The 15,049-nt window shown below is 36.6% G+C and overlaps 2 protein-coding genes across 2 annotated transcripts; both read right to left on the reverse strand.

The window, feature by feature from the left end:
• Positions 1-220: 220 nt before the first annotated feature.
• LOC135787687 (solute carrier family 22 member 7-like) lies at positions 221-5,700 on the reverse strand. The gene is made up of 10 exons (XM_065297595.2): positions 5,320-5,700; positions 5,087-5,190; positions 4,757-4,911; positions 4,298-4,466; positions 4,082-4,205; positions 1,760-1,869; positions 1,421-1,635; positions 1,198-1,306; positions 583-780; positions 221-435 (listed from the first exon to the last, which is right to left on the reverse strand). Exons 1-10 carry the CDS (start codon positions 5,698-5,700, stop codon positions 372-374), a joined length of 1,629 nt encoding a protein of 542 aa, XP_065153667.1. The 3' UTR covers positions 221-371.
• A 3,823-nt stretch (positions 5,701-9,523) lies between these two features.
• Positions 9,524-14,813, reverse strand: slc22a7b.1 (solute carrier family 22 member 7b, tandem duplicate 1). Its single transcript, XM_073812480.1, has 10 exons — positions 14,433-14,813; positions 14,103-14,206; positions 13,841-13,995; positions 13,594-13,762; positions 11,815-11,938; positions 11,108-11,220; positions 10,790-11,004; positions 10,235-10,343; positions 9,703-9,909; positions 9,524-9,554 (listed from the first exon to the last, which is right to left on the reverse strand). Exons 1-10 carry the CDS (start codon positions 14,811-14,813, stop codon positions 9,524-9,526), a joined length of 1,608 nt encoding a protein of 535 aa, XP_073668581.1.
• Between the last annotated feature and the right edge of the window lie 236 nt (positions 14,814-15,049).

The raw sequence follows: 15,049 nt of genomic DNA on the forward strand, positions 1-15,049 counted from the left end.
AATGAAGAAAGGAAGGCTATTTAGAGAATAATATTTATTTTGGGTTTAATTTTTATATCCGCATATATGAGAATGTGGAAGAATCAACATTGTGGATGTGACATTTCTCTGATATGGATGTGCCAATTCTGAAACGTACACACACGTAACTATGGAAAAAAATGCTTTAAAAACTTTAACAGAGACTTTAGGTATTAAAACAAGCAAATATTGAAATTTAGATATACTGTATTGAGATTTCAGTATTAAACTTAAAAACTTTGGGGAAAACTTTACTTTTCATAATAAGGTTGACATTTGCATGAAATTGCCCAAACATGTTTACTGTTTTTGAATCAGTCTGGTCCTTAAAAATACTATTTCTTGCCATGTCATCTCACAACCTCATTGTCTTCTTTTCCTCCATTTTTTAGATGTTGGTGTAAGCCATTCCTCCTATGATATAACATGAACATTTTTGAGTTATTTCATTTATTATACATGCATTACAAGGGCTTTCATTTTTAATTGGTAAACTGGTAAAATATGCAAAACTGATGAAAATATATGAATCACAGACATTTGAGAGTCTTAGCTTGTTACCTGATTCCCTCAACATCATCTATAGTCTCAGGTAGACACTTGCCCCGTGTCTCAGGTAACTGATAAGCCACCAGTGCAGCACAGAGTGCAATAGAAGACAGGATGACTTGGCTCCATATATCATCCAATAACAAGATAAGAGGAGCCACAGACACACCCAGGCGTGCCATGAAGGAGTTATAGCCCATCCCATTTTGCCTGTAAAGAGCAGATATGAATATTTGAGATATGAGGGATAAAATCCTCAATTGCTTTTATGACAAACATGCAAAAAGTACAAGCTACATGTTTCAGTAGCTCAAATGGCAGAGCATTACAGGTCAGGGGTTTGATTTCCAGGAAACTTACATATTGATAAAATGTATAGCATGAATGCATTGAATGTTGTTTAGGATCATGACAAATGCACCTATTTACTGTAATGATCCCTGTTATAAGATATATTAGATTGGATTCTCTTCAATGATCAAATAAGCAGGCCAGTGGTAACAAATTATATTAGAGTGAAACTTTCAATACACACTGTATCTTAATAATCCAGTATCAGACTTGCTGGACTTCTGCCACTAGTTGTCAGTATGACTCCTACCAACCAGGAATGAATTGAATACATACCTGACAACAGTAGGGTAAAGCTCAGAGCTGTACAAAATGATTGTGCCAAAAGATGTTCCTGAGAAGCCTCTTCCTAGCACTGCTATTACAGTACGAGCAGTCGTCTGATCTAGTGACAAAAACAAAAGACGGTGGCATAGATTCTGTCATAAGCCAGTTTGACAAAGGAAAAAATATCCAAATTTCGTTTTAGGGTATGCAAAAAAAGTTGTCGTTCTCTCACCTCTGGGTATGAATGTGTTAATCATGAGGCAGATTCCAACCAATAGTAGAGATCCAGTTTCTGTTTTACATCTTCCAAACTTTTCCAGCAGGTAATAGATGCTCAGTTTAGCAGGAATTTCAATGGCTCCATACACAAACTGAGTCAGGTACAAGTTTAATCCAAAGCCTGAGATGTTAAAACTAATTCCATAGGAAACAGTGGCAACAGAAAACCTGTAAGGGAAAAAAAACCATCAAGTATAAAATCTAATTGTTTTGTAAGAGCTTTACAATGAACCCTTATGGTGGGACTGTGAAATATGATTTATACATATCAGAATAACAGTTTGCTACAAACCAAGTGATTCCTGTGAGTAAAGCTAGTCTCCTCATCTTTGGAGTTCTGACCAGATCCAGGTATGAATATTTCCTGTTTCTTCTGTCAGTCACTATGATATTAGCTAATGTCTATAGAGAAATAAAGAAAAACAAATATGTGACCCTGCCTGTGAAAATTATGTGATTACTGTTTAATACATAAAATCCATAATGTATTATTACATAATTAATACATAATGTAATAACATTTTGTGAAATTATAACCTTTATATATTTAATATTGACCGAGTAAGGTCATGTAAGGTAAGATTGAACAGTCAGTGAGTGAAATCAAACTTTGATTCTCCTCACATATCATAAAAGATATTGGAGTCAGGGCTCGCAAAATCGCTAGCCCGACGTCCCGGGCTATTGTGAATTCCTGTCGGGCTACCAAAATGTATCTTTGCCCTGCCTGTCGGGCTATCTTGGGTAGGAAATAATAATTTAATGTTTTTGCTTTGTCTCAGATTTAGTTAGGTAATTATATTCTATGTATTTCGGCGTCCTCTTGTTAGTCATTATCCTCACATGACAAGTGAAACTGTCAGGAAATGAAGTGAAAGCATAAATAAACCCATCCTTTAATGTGGACGTCTGAAATGCGCGCGACCCTCTGCACGAAAGCATAAATAAACCCATCCTTTAATGTGGACGTCTGAAATGCACGCGACCCTCTGCACGCGCTTCTCCCGGCTTCGCTCTTCACAAGCACCTGCCTGCTCTTGTGCTCAGCGCGAACTCAAGTCATTTAAAAAAAAAAATTACCTCATAGACTAACATTGTTTTAGCGTTTCTTTTTTCTTTCTTCAGGTAGTAACTTAAATATATGAGAAGGAAAATATATTTGAGCTATTAAGAGAATATGATGTTAGAAGCTTTTGATAGGTGACAGCAGTGGTAAGATATTACGTTTACCTAAAGCGAATAGAATGTGTGTTTGTCATTTCATTTTACCTCAGAGTCTAACATTATTCTAGCGAAAAAAAAACGGCTATGGTAAGATCTGTTAACCTAAAGGGAATTAAATGTTTATTCCTTTATAATAAATATCTGTTTTAAGTCTTCTATATTGTGTTAAAGTCACTGGTTGTTTATATATTTGATAAAATACCATGTTATCTAAGTATGTGTTGAGGTTTTTTTTATATTAAATTAAAAATAACCTGTGTTATAATACATTCATATAATATTTCAGTAATATAACATTCGTTAGGGGAACGTTAAAATAACCTAAAAATAACTTTAGGGGAATGTTTATTTTCTTTAAGAAAACATTCCTTGCTATTAAACAAAAACCTTGGAAAATAACATTCTACAAACCAAAAACTAATGTTAGGGGAACGTTTTGGGTACCAAATTGTTAGCTGGGGATGGGCAGAAATAGTTGGCTTACATGGAAATCCAGGATTTATCAATATTCTACATTAAACAGTGTATTTTTTATTCGGGCTACTTGTATTCATTTCGGGCTACCAAAAATGAAAGAGTGCCTGCCCGAAGGGCTATCAGGGATCAAAAAAAATTTGCGAGCCCTGGATATAACAAGATTGAGCACTCCTATTACTATGAATAGTGGACAATGCGACGAATATTTTACTATGTTCTTACCTTAACTTAGACGAATTAATACATACCTATTTTTTCAATGCGTGAACTTAATCTTTGTCCAGCGTGTCGTGAATGTGTTAGCATTTAGCCTAGCCCCATTAATTCCTTAGGATCCAAACAGGGATGAATTTAGAAGCCACCAAATACAAATAAATGTGCAGTAACGTCATCACTTCTGACTACTCCCCCTCTCCCTCAATCTTCCGTCAATATTACTGCACCCGAGGTTGAAGTGCTGCAAACTAAGTGCTCTTCTACCATACAATATTGTTTTCATTTTTTATCAGCTTAAAAAATCGCCAGGTTTTATTTTGTGCCACCATACTTACTCGTGTAACTACTCATGTCTTTAAATAGGGAAAACATGGAAGTGTTTAATAATGGCTTCTAAATTAATTCCTGTTTGGATCCTAAGAAATGAATGGGTCTAGGCTAAACACATTCACGACACGCCTTACAAAGATTAAGTGCACACATTAAGTGCACACATTAAAGATAGGTATGTATCAATTTGTCTAAGTTGAGGTAAGAACATAGTAAAATATTAATGAACGGTGGTGTTTTCCTTTAACTCTGTATCATAATTTTATGATAATAATATCAAAATTAACATGTTATACAATTTTAAAAGTATTTTCCTTTTTTTCGTGGCATTGCACATATTATTCTTGAAGTTAACTGGGATTCTCACCTCAGCTTTCATACTGGCAATAGCTTCCTTTCTGTGGTTCATAGCAGCACATTTTCGAAGATAATAGTGAGCTTTATCTATCTTCCCATTGGCTATTAGCCACCGGGCAGACTCTGGGACCCACCTATAAGAATATCAACATAATGTACATTTATTTGCCAGGGAGATGGTATCGTTTTACCACATGGCATTAAAGAACAATGCTTTTATACTCACCACCATGTGACAATGGCAATAATGATGGGCAATGAGGTGGCAACAGTCAGCCATTGCCAGTCTCGAATATAATATGCAATCAATGCTAAACCCATGGTGCCAAATGTCCAGGATATGCAGTCAATCACCCCTACCAACCTCCTGTGCTCGATGCTCACCCATTCCACATCTGTTAAAAAATGCACATACATTATGCTTATCACTTAACTACAACAATGTTGTTTGAGAACCATAATTAGACACCCTTAACAAATTTAACTGAATTTATAGAGATCACTGCAGGCACTGAGACTGGGAAATAAAAAGAGGTTAAAGCATTACATTAAACTCATGCAGTTGGTAGACAGTTTTTTTCAAGTTATAATATGTGCATTTCCTGGGAATCAAGCCAATGACCTTGACATTGCTAGCCAGCTGAGCTATAGGAAAGCTGACAAAAAATAATTAAGTGGTTCTTACTGAGTACAGAGGAAATGATGACAATGCCAGTGATGGTAAATCCAGTAAAGAATCTCAACACTGCAAACATGATGAAGGAGGATGAAAAAGCACTGGCCACTGCAAAACCCATTCCTGATACATACGATGCCAAAAGCATCGGCTTACGCCCAAATCTGTTAAGAAACATGTAAACATTTCCGATAAAACTTTTCAGTGTCTAAATCCTAAAAGCTTAGTTTTTGTGTAACCTACAGGCATCCCATTAACCCAAAACTATTTGATTTCTTTAGAGGAGGCTTTGATTAATTTTTTAACCAATTAAAGTCTTATTGAACAAATTGTACCAACATCGCACTCAGGCTTCCAAAAGCAGCTGCTCCAAACATGACCCCAATGAAAAAGATTGTGGTTGTCAATTTGTTCATTGCTCTTTTGTCACACACTAGATCCCACTAGGAGAAAGAAACAAATATATAGTTCACAGATAGCGACAAGTATGAGTGTTTAGGTACACTAGGCTATAAGGTGACATTTTTGCATTTCCCAAAAACAATGACAAAACTATTACAAAGTTTTCTCACCTGTGTCGCCAGAGTGCTAATGAATGTACTGTTATCATACTCCCATCCATTCTGACACTCAATTATAGGAAGATCTGCGGTGCTGGATGAGTTTGAAAGCAGGTGAAACTGAGGATAAGAGAACATGAGACAGGAAGCAGGAGTCCCATCTTCCTGTGCTGGAATACTGACAGTCAGTCTCTCCTCCCGACTTAGATTTCCAAGGATCCCATCAATATTCAGATGGCTGATGTCACAGTGGTGAGATGGGATGGCAGCGATAAAGTTGCTTAACAGGAAGTGACATGCAAGACTGAATCGACCAATAAAATTAATGAATAGGACCATTATTTGGAACCTTCCAAATCCATTAATCTCTGAAAGAAGATCTTCAAATTTCATCTTTAAGCTTTGCTAGCTGGCTGGTGCTAGGTCTGGTGAAAGATATGTCTCATGTGGATGCTTTGTGGATAGTTTTATTTCAAAGTCAAAATATTTCCAAGTAAATGAATGGTTAACAGGAGATCTTTGTGTAACCTCAGTAAAAATTAAACCCTTTGGTTGAAATTTCAGATTGTACATTGCACAAAAGTGGTTGTGTTTATTTTTGCTTTGTCACTGTTAGTGCTTATTTACTTTCTACATTCATGCATATGAAAAATGTTTTTATTTAAAGCAACTTACACTTTTCAACCCATTGATAGTTTTCAGTTTCAGTTTTCGTGACTCACCGGGGGTTGGAGGGCTAAGAATGCCTCACTCTAACTTGTGTTCTTTATGGAGAGGCAGCACAACCCAAAAAATTTTCCATCTGTTTCAAGTCACACATATTTAATTACCTCTCAACAGAAGAACAATTAAGATATGAACTCAAACTACATGTATTGGTCCTCAACGGTCTCTACACAGCACTAAGGTTTTATAAACTTCCAGATTCCAGCCAGACGTCCACTTTGATTTCCTTGCCTTATACTGCCGAAAGGATTACATTCATATTAATATTATATAATACTGTATTGTATTATAATATTTAAAATCATATTTATAAATAAAACAATAAAGATCAGTCTGAGCACAAGTTCAATACTCTTAAATTATCTAATAAAGGCGCAAAAGGATTTACAAACATTGCATTTTCACTCTTTCACATAAATTTAGCAATTTCACATGACAACCTATATTAGCTAACTTTAGCAGTTAGTGAAACTAATCACTGTACTTGGTTGCCTCAGTACACAACAACAATCCAGGTGACAAAATTACACATAGATTTATGCCTAAAAATACAATGCTTAATATATCCATGTGTTTACATGAGGTAACCTTTGATGAAGTGGTCATAGTAAATATGTATGTACCTTGATGACTGCCATTTTTTCCCCGCAACGGGGAATTGGCACCTATTACAAATATGGCACAAAAGTTCTGGGTTTTCCTCTGTAAAAGCATTCACCAGGCTTGTCTCCTTTTCGGTTAGTGCATTATATATATAACAATTTAAGCTAAACAAAAGATATTAATCACTCTTTAACCTGCGGACACTGGCAGATAGTGCTCTATTGCCCTCCAGAGGAGCATTCCCCTAAGTTTGTGGCGTCAATGAAAACTATCAATAGCCTAATCCATTCTGCAATGCATTTCTTTAATTAGTGTATGTGTTCTCTAAGATTAAACCCATGACCTTTGCACATTACTAGTAGAGCTTCAAAAAAATTACTATTGCAGCATTACCAGTGTGGGGAAAGTCACTTTTAAAAGTAATGCATTACAAATATTAAGTTATTCCCCAAAAAAGTAACTAGTTGCGTTACTTAGTTACTTCTCATGGAAAGTAATGCTTAGATTACTTTTGCATTACTTTTTCTTACTTTCTTACTTTTTTCTTACTTTTTCTTACTTTTGTACTTTTGCATTACTTTTTCTTAATTTCTTACTTTTGCAATTTTACAATTATTCCTCTTATACCACAAACATTGCTCTGGTGCCTATTTTTAAGACATTTGACAGGTTAGGTGTGCGGTTTACAGAACAATAATCATCTCAACACCCATGGAACATTTCTAAGCCAATCAGAATAAAGCAGTCAACAAGCCTGTGGTATAAGTTCAGTTTAATTCAGTACATTCTTTTTTTTAATCAAATGAATTAATCAAAAATTGCCTACATTGAGTCTGTGATTTGCCCGCCAAAGTACAGTCTATTAATAATCTCAATTTTAATATTTGAAGAAAACGCAATGAATCTTTTGACTAATTTAGGTAAAAATGTGTTTTCTATACCAAGAAAGTGACAAGATGAAAGCCACTATTTTCTGTTACAAACTTTCACATAGCATCTTTAGGTTATAAAAACATTAAAAAGTCAAATCCATAATTTGATTTTAAAAGTTTTTTATAATAAAGTATTATTTTTTTCCCGCAAAATTCTATACATTTATTGAATCAATATATATAAATGTGCATTCATCTTTGCCATGTTATATTCATTTAGTTGACTAGTGATATACACTGATAAAAAAACATTAATGGCATTTCATTTATCAAAACACTTACTTTGTCATATTAAGAACAATGTCATTGCTGCTGGGACGTCGTAGCTGAACTTTTTTTTACAGCAATCAGGTGTAAAATGTTTTGGTCCTGCTCGATTTTCATTGACTTCGAGTAAAATAATGGAAAGTTTTTCATAAGATCCCCTGGGGTCAGGGCCGGCGTCAAGGGGGTGCATTCGCGGGCCGTGCCCCCCCAAACAGGTTGCTGTGCCCCCCTACACAGTTTTTGATTAATTAATTAAAATAAATTAAACATTGAATGTTTCATGACTTTTAATGTAATTAAATGAGGAAAATATGGTTGATATATGTTTTCTTTAATTAAAATAGACCAGTTTCTCTGATTGGTTGTATTGCCGGGTCTCACGCGCCATTAGACTTTAGCATATTTGTGACTTGATACTAGCAACGGGTTTTTTCGCGGCATTTTATGGATTGTGTAAAATATGGATATTAGAACATTTAGAACGAACCAGCACCGCCTGCTCCATCTGACTTCATGCAAACACCGATTGGCTCAAACTTGTAGAGGTCTAGGTGGAATTTTCAAATCTACAGGACACTGTATTACGGAAGGTTTTTTTTAAAGGTAAGTTAGTGTTGTTTTAATTTACGTTAGCTTAAATGTGAAGTGTGGCTATAGATTATGGTAAAGCGGCTTTCATAACGGCTTTTACTTAGGACGCGTTGTGTGCTGGGCTGCGCTATGAAACCCATTCATTTCAATGGCTTGCGCCGCGCGAGGGCGGTTTATTGTTGCATTGAGCAAAGCGCGAGCACAGCGGACAAAGTTCAAAATAGTTTAACTTTTGCGCATAGTTTGTACTTTATACGGGAAATGAGCTGACAGTCTGTAACAGTTGTATAAGTGTGTGCTTGCACTGTATTTGTTGTTTTAATGCCTTGTTTTTGCAAGTTATTGTTGCTAACTGCGTGCCCCCTGTTGGAAGCCGCGTGCCCCCCTGTCAATTAGGGTCTGGTGCCGGCTCTGCCTGGGGTCAATGTGTTATCATGACAGAAGCTTGATGCTGTCGTGTAGGAACAAGCAACAGCTGGCATTTTTCCTTCACCCGAGTGCCTCTCACGTAAATTATTCGATTTTGATGGCTTACGTTTCTTCCCCAGCACAGAAAACCACCACAGGTAGTATTATTATTTTGTTTGTTTTTTTGATGACGAAGTACAAAGTAGATGAGGAAAACTCTGTGTGTATTCAAAGAGGCACCCTTATTGTTTACAATGCGTGTAATGGTGCGCTGTGATTTGTTGAGTGGATTTATTGCATTTTGAAGAAAAGGAGGAGTGGCGTTTGTTGTGGATTTAAAAAAAGATGACAGGCGGATATCGGATTTTGCGTAAAATTAAGAATTTACTTTTTAATACTGACCTGATACAATTACAATATGGCGTAAAAAAGTTTTGAGTACCCCTCCAGATTGTTTTATCCATTGTGGTAGCTCTTGCTCTCAACAAGGTTGGATACCCCTGCTATAGCATCTTTACTAGGCCAAGAAATATATATAAAAAACTGCACTCTTTCAATATATATTTCCTAAGAAGAGGAACTGATTCAATAAAGAAACGAACAAATTCAGCAAAGAATTAGATTTTTATTAATTTCTAATGATTAGATTCCTTTTCACTTTATGTAGAGATTTGGTTCTATGCTGGAATTCATGGAAGTGGTGAACACATGGATCTTTTCCTAAATAAAAACATATTGGTTACTTTAAAATGCTGTGATATTATTAGTATAATAACATAGTTATAACATAGTTATAGTATAATCACAATGATGTTATCAGGCTTATTATCCTATTATTATTATTATTATTATTATTATTATTATTCACCTAGTTTTCTCAATATCCTCAATAGTTTCAGGAAGTCGCACATTGCGGGTCTCAGGAAGGAGCAGGGCAAGGAGGCCTGCAACGATGGCAGCAGTGCAGAAGAGGACTTGTGGCAGAGGGAGCCAGACCTCATCCAGTAGCACCACAAGAGGTGCCAAAGAGACACCAATACGACCAACAAATGAACTATAGCCTAATCCATTCTGCCTGTAATCAGAAAAGTCAAATTCAAATCACCTGTTGTTTCTGTATTCTGTATAATAGTACGCATTTATTGTTATTTTTATCAAGCACAAATTAAAATATTTGCAACTGAAAGAGATAATTCACCCAGAGACATATAGCCTTAGTACTTTTTTTTGTAAAAGATGCAATGAAATTGAATGGTGACATTCTGCTTAACATATTCTTTTGTGTTTTGAGGAAGAAAGACGGCAACCCCGGTTTGAGACAACATCATGTAAGCCATGACCGATTTTTCATTTTTGGGTGAACTATACCTTTAACAGAGAGAAAACAGTAAACAACTGACCTTAACATGGTTGGGAATATCTCAGTGGTATAAAGAAAAAGACATGTAAAGGCGGCCTCTGAGAATCCTTTACCCAACACCGCAATGACTGTACGAGGCAGCCACAAACCTAGAGACAAGAGATATCTGAAGAATCTTTTTTGCGAGTAATTTCTGACCAACAAACAACAGAATTGCAAAAATCAGGGATGTTTTAGACTAAATTAATTCAAAGTCATAATTAACAATTTGTAAATGGCATGACATGATCTTGTCCTAAAAAGAACATCTACTTTTTGGCTACAAACTGCCACATAACAGTGGTAGATTATATAAGAGACAGGTGTGACAAAATATTGTAAATGATTGGTCAGTTTCTGCAATACAGTTAAAAGTTAGAAGTAAGTTTAGATGTCAGTCACTTAATCATGACATCCTTATGAATGATTGTTCGCTTGGTAAATATGTTCATCAAACTCTTAAAATGACAGAAGACGGGAATTTAACTCAATTAACATGCACATGTTTTTATGGATCTTAACATGCTGTGGTTGTTTTCTTCTCTCTTTACGGTACCTTTAGGAATGAGAATGGTGATGCCAATGCAGGCCCCTGTTGTAACCAGCAAACCTGCCTGGCTGTACCTACGGCCCAGCTTATCTAGGCACACATAAGCCAGAAGTTTTGCTGGCAATTCTATGGCACCGTAAATAAACTGGGTTAGGTACAAGTCCAATCCGAAGCCAGTTATGTTCAAACTGATACCGTAGTATGTGAATGCTACTCCAAACCTGCAAAAAACAACAACAATCTACATTAAATTCTAAATGACTAATGCAGGTTACATGTTTCATGTGTATTTCAAAATATATTTTCAATTTAAAACATTCCTACCAGGTGATTCCTGAGAGTACAGACAGCTTCCTCATATTTGGAGATCTTATCAGGTCCAGACATGAGTATTTTCTGTCTCCTTTATTTTCAGTGATTATAACAGCAGCAAGGGTCTGAAAGGTCATATGCTTTAGGTCAAGACAAACCTCACCACAAATATTCAAAATTTGATTGCTTTCTCAATAGACAAAGCATTTGGACCAGTCGTGGCTGGTGACTGCTCTTCCGAGGGGCGCAAATTCAAAAAATGTGTTTGGAGTGTCATGTGTGTTGCTCGTGTTTTCAAAATATGTGTTTGTTGCGTCATGTGAACCATGTGCATCACGTTTTTTTGTAAAAATAAGTGCCTGCTGCACACGCGTCAAAACCTTTTATGATAAAAGAGATACTCACGTTCACAAAATACATGCAAGACACTCCCTTAACAGTAATCTCTGATTATGCATGAGATTATGCGAGTATCTGGCAAACATTTATAATAAACCCTTAAGATACGTCTGCAGCAGGCACTTATTTTGACAAAACACATGATGCACACAGGATCTCTCAACAAGCAGAACACATATTTTGAAATTACGTACCACACACATGACGGGCTACATACATGTTGTGACAAACTTCGCATTGAACACCCTCGAAAAAAGAAGTCACCGGCCCCCACTGATTTGGACACAGATTTTTCTCAATCACAATGTTTAAGATGCTACCTGCGGTTTGATATCTTTGAGGCTGTTTTCTCTTTTGTTAACTGATGCACATTTGCTCAGGTAAAGATGAGCTTCTTCCAGCTTTCCATTAACAATCAGCCATCGCGCCGACTCTGGGATCCACCTACAGGTGTGTGTGTGGGGGGGACAGGTATATTATTCATTTATTCAGAAAGCTTTGCTGTATTTGAAATTATAAACCTATATCGAATAGTTATATGTTTAAAAATGTTTTGCCCTGTAACTCGGTCAAATGTTCTGCCTTTGATAGTACTTCTAGTGTAGTTAATTTCTTTAAGATACAGTACAGTACTGTAGCTAAGTTGAATTTATTGTTAAAGCATGAGTAGCTAGTTGTGTTGCACGCTACACTGTCAGAAAAAAACATATTCAAAATATATAGCTGTCACTGGGGTGGTACCCTTTCAAAAAGTACAGCTTTTGACCAAAGAGTTCATTTTAGTACCTCAGTGTTAAATATTCAGCCTGATCTCACGAGATTTCGTACATATTTTACAAGTTGGCTAATTTGTATGAATTCATATGAAGTTAATCACGCAAAAAACAATAACGAAACCTAACCCAGCACCTAACCCCAACGTCACAGGGGTCAAGGCAAATCATACAAATATCTACAAATGAGGTCGTATGAATTGATACGAATTAGCCACCTCGTAAAATACTTCCGAATTGCCATGCGATAGCGTTGAAATACTGGTAGCTCAAAGTTACATATCGACACCAAATGTATACATATTTGTATCTAATGGTTAGATGGGGTACAAATTTTGACATTTTTTCTCTTATAGTTTCAAAGTGGCTTAAAGGATAATTCCGGTATTTAACACTTTGAGTCTCATTTCTGGTTTGTTTTGGATGAACTACAGTGATGGACACTGAAATTTTGACAATGGGTCGTGTTTTGAGTTTTTGACTCGTTTAGAAGCGTCTCTTGACTGCTTCAGAATGGAAGTCAATGGCCATGCACAAACACGTCATTAAAACAACACTTAACGTTCATTTTCAAAACTGTACTACTCACCGAGTGGTTCGTGGTGTTCGTTGATGATTAAAAACAAATATATTGGCGCAATGTATGATTTCAATCTGTGTTATTTGCTATAGTGGAACTATTTTTTCAGATACCTCACAACCGCGTATATACTTCCGCTCTATATTTGAGTCTGAAGCCTTAGCACACTCCCGACCACTTGATGGCGACAACCACTTTGCCATACAAGTACGCTCGGTGTCTAGCATATAGACAGTCACAATTGAGCTCAACTTCAAACTTAAGGCTGGTCACTGAGCCATCAAATATGGGAAAAATGTATTTAAACCGAGCGAAAAAACTACAACCACATGTAAACAGACCCCTTTTCCGTTTCCAGCGGCGGAGTGATATATCAGCGAGCAATGAGTCTTCCAAGAGAAGTCAATGGAATTTTACAAAATGTCAGATAAAACACGACAGAAACTGTATTTCGCTACACAACTTGTTTTTAATCATCAACGAACACCACGAACCACTTGGTGAGCAGCACAGTTTTAAAAATGAACGTTAAGTGTTGTTTTAATGACATGTTTGTGCATGGGCATTGACTTCCATTCTGAAGCAGTCAAGAGACGCTTCTAAACGACTCAAAAAGTCAAGACACGACCCATTGTCAAAATTTCAGTGTCCATCACTGTAGTTCATCCAAAACAAACCAGAAATGAGACTCAAAGTGTTAAATACCGGAATTATCCTTAATTACTTACAGTCTAGTAACATCTTACCTCCATGTGATCACAGCCAGTGCGAGGGGAGCTGTTACTGTGAGAACAAGACTTCTCCAGTCTTTGACAAAATAAGCAATGCCTGGCAATATCATAGTGCTGATCGACCAGTCGAGACTGATTATAACTCCAGCCAACGTCCTTTGCTCGATGTCAGCCCATTCAATACCTGATAAGATATATACTGTCAAATGAATTGAAATTTTAAGAAATCCACGAGGCCACTGCAATGTCAGGGAGCACTTACACAAAACAATGGTGATGATGCTGATGCCTGTAATGCCCAGTCCAGTGAAGAACCTCATTATAGCAAACATGATAAATGACTGGGAGAATGCACTGGCTACACCAAAGGCAGCAGTTATGAGGTAAGACACCATGAGCATGGGCTTCCTACCAAACCTGAATAAAAGAGTTACCATGATACCAAAATATTGATGCCATGGTGGTAATATCAGAAGAGCCTCTGTGCGAGGACAAGTTAGAGTACGTAGATATGATGATCTCACCTGTCACTCAGCCATCCAGAAAATGCTGCTCCAACCATTACACCAATGAAGAAGATGGTGGCTGTGGCTTTATTCAGACCTCTCCTGTTGCACACCAAATCAAACTAAAAAAGAGCAGGCCATAGATATAATTTCTTCATATTGATCAGTAAATTCAACCCTACTATGAATATTGTAAATAAAGCATGGCATAATCATGGCATTTGAGTGCATATCTTTTTGAAGTAACATGAGAAAGTAATAATAATAAGAAAGTGTGGTCAGTTTTTAGACAGGTAATGTAATATATATTATTCATAAAATAATTTACTTAGTTAATTTGTTAATTACCTCTGTAGACAGGGTGGATTTAAAAGTGCTGTTGTCGTACTCCCATCCATTCTGGCACTCCACTACAGGAAGATCTGTAATGCTGGATGCGTTTGACAGCAGATGAAACTGAGGATGAGAGAACATGTGACAGGAAGCAGGAGTCCCATCTTCGTGTGCCGGAATACTGACAGTCAGTCTTTCCTTCTGAGTCAGATTCCCAAAGATCCCATCAGCATCCAGACTGCTGATGTCACAGTGGTGAGATGGGATGGCCGCGATGAAGTTGATCAATAGGAAGTGAAACGGTAAAGTGACTCTCGGAATAACCATAATAAGGATGAGACTGATCTGAAATTTTCCAAAACCTCCCACCTCAGCCAACAAATTTTCAAACTTCATCTTCACAGATTTTAGAATAAATGTCAGCCGGATGATGTGCCTCAAAATGAGCAAAAAGAGAGTTGTGTTAGTTTAACCATAAGTCTATTTACACATTTACTGTTTAATGTAGATCATTAACATCAAATACAGTTGAACATACAGTATGTCGTTTTTTCATCTTCCTCTCTAAAACAAACACACAAAAAAGGAACACATAGTCGGAGTTTATGCTGCATATAGTTATACACATTGTA

The sequence above is a fragment of the Paramisgurnus dabryanus genome, chromosome 17 (genome assembly GCF_030506205.2).
Source record: "Paramisgurnus dabryanus chromosome 17, PD_genome_1.1, whole genome shotgun sequence".
Classification (NCBI taxonomy): Eukaryota; Metazoa; Chordata; class Actinopteri; order Cypriniformes; family Cobitidae; genus Paramisgurnus; species Paramisgurnus dabryanus.

Coding starts and splice junctions, on each gene's coding strand:
- LOC135787687 (XM_065297595.2), bottom strand. CDS start 5,700: ATGAAATTTGAAGATCTTCTTTCAGAGATTAATGGATTTGGAAGGTTC. Junction 1,870..4,081: donor TTGCCAGTATGAAAGCTGAG/GTGAGAATCCCA, acceptor ATTTCTCTATAG/ACATTAGCTAATATCATAGT. Junction 1,307..1,420: donor TAACACATTCATACCCAGAG/GTGAGAGAACGA, acceptor TTTTGTCACTAG/ATCAGACGACTGCTCGTACT.
- slc22a7b.1 (XM_073812480.1), bottom strand. CDS start 14,813: ATGAAGTTTGAAAATTTGTTGGCTGAGGTGGGAGGTTTTGGAAAATTT. Junction 13,763..13,840: donor CATCATCACCATTGTTTTGT/GTAAGTGCTCCC, acceptor ATATCTTATCAG/GTATTGAATGGGCTGACATC. Junction 11,005..11,107: donor GTACTCTCAGGAATCACCTG/GTAGGAATGTTT, acceptor TGTTTTTTGCAG/GTTTGGAGTAGCATTCACAT.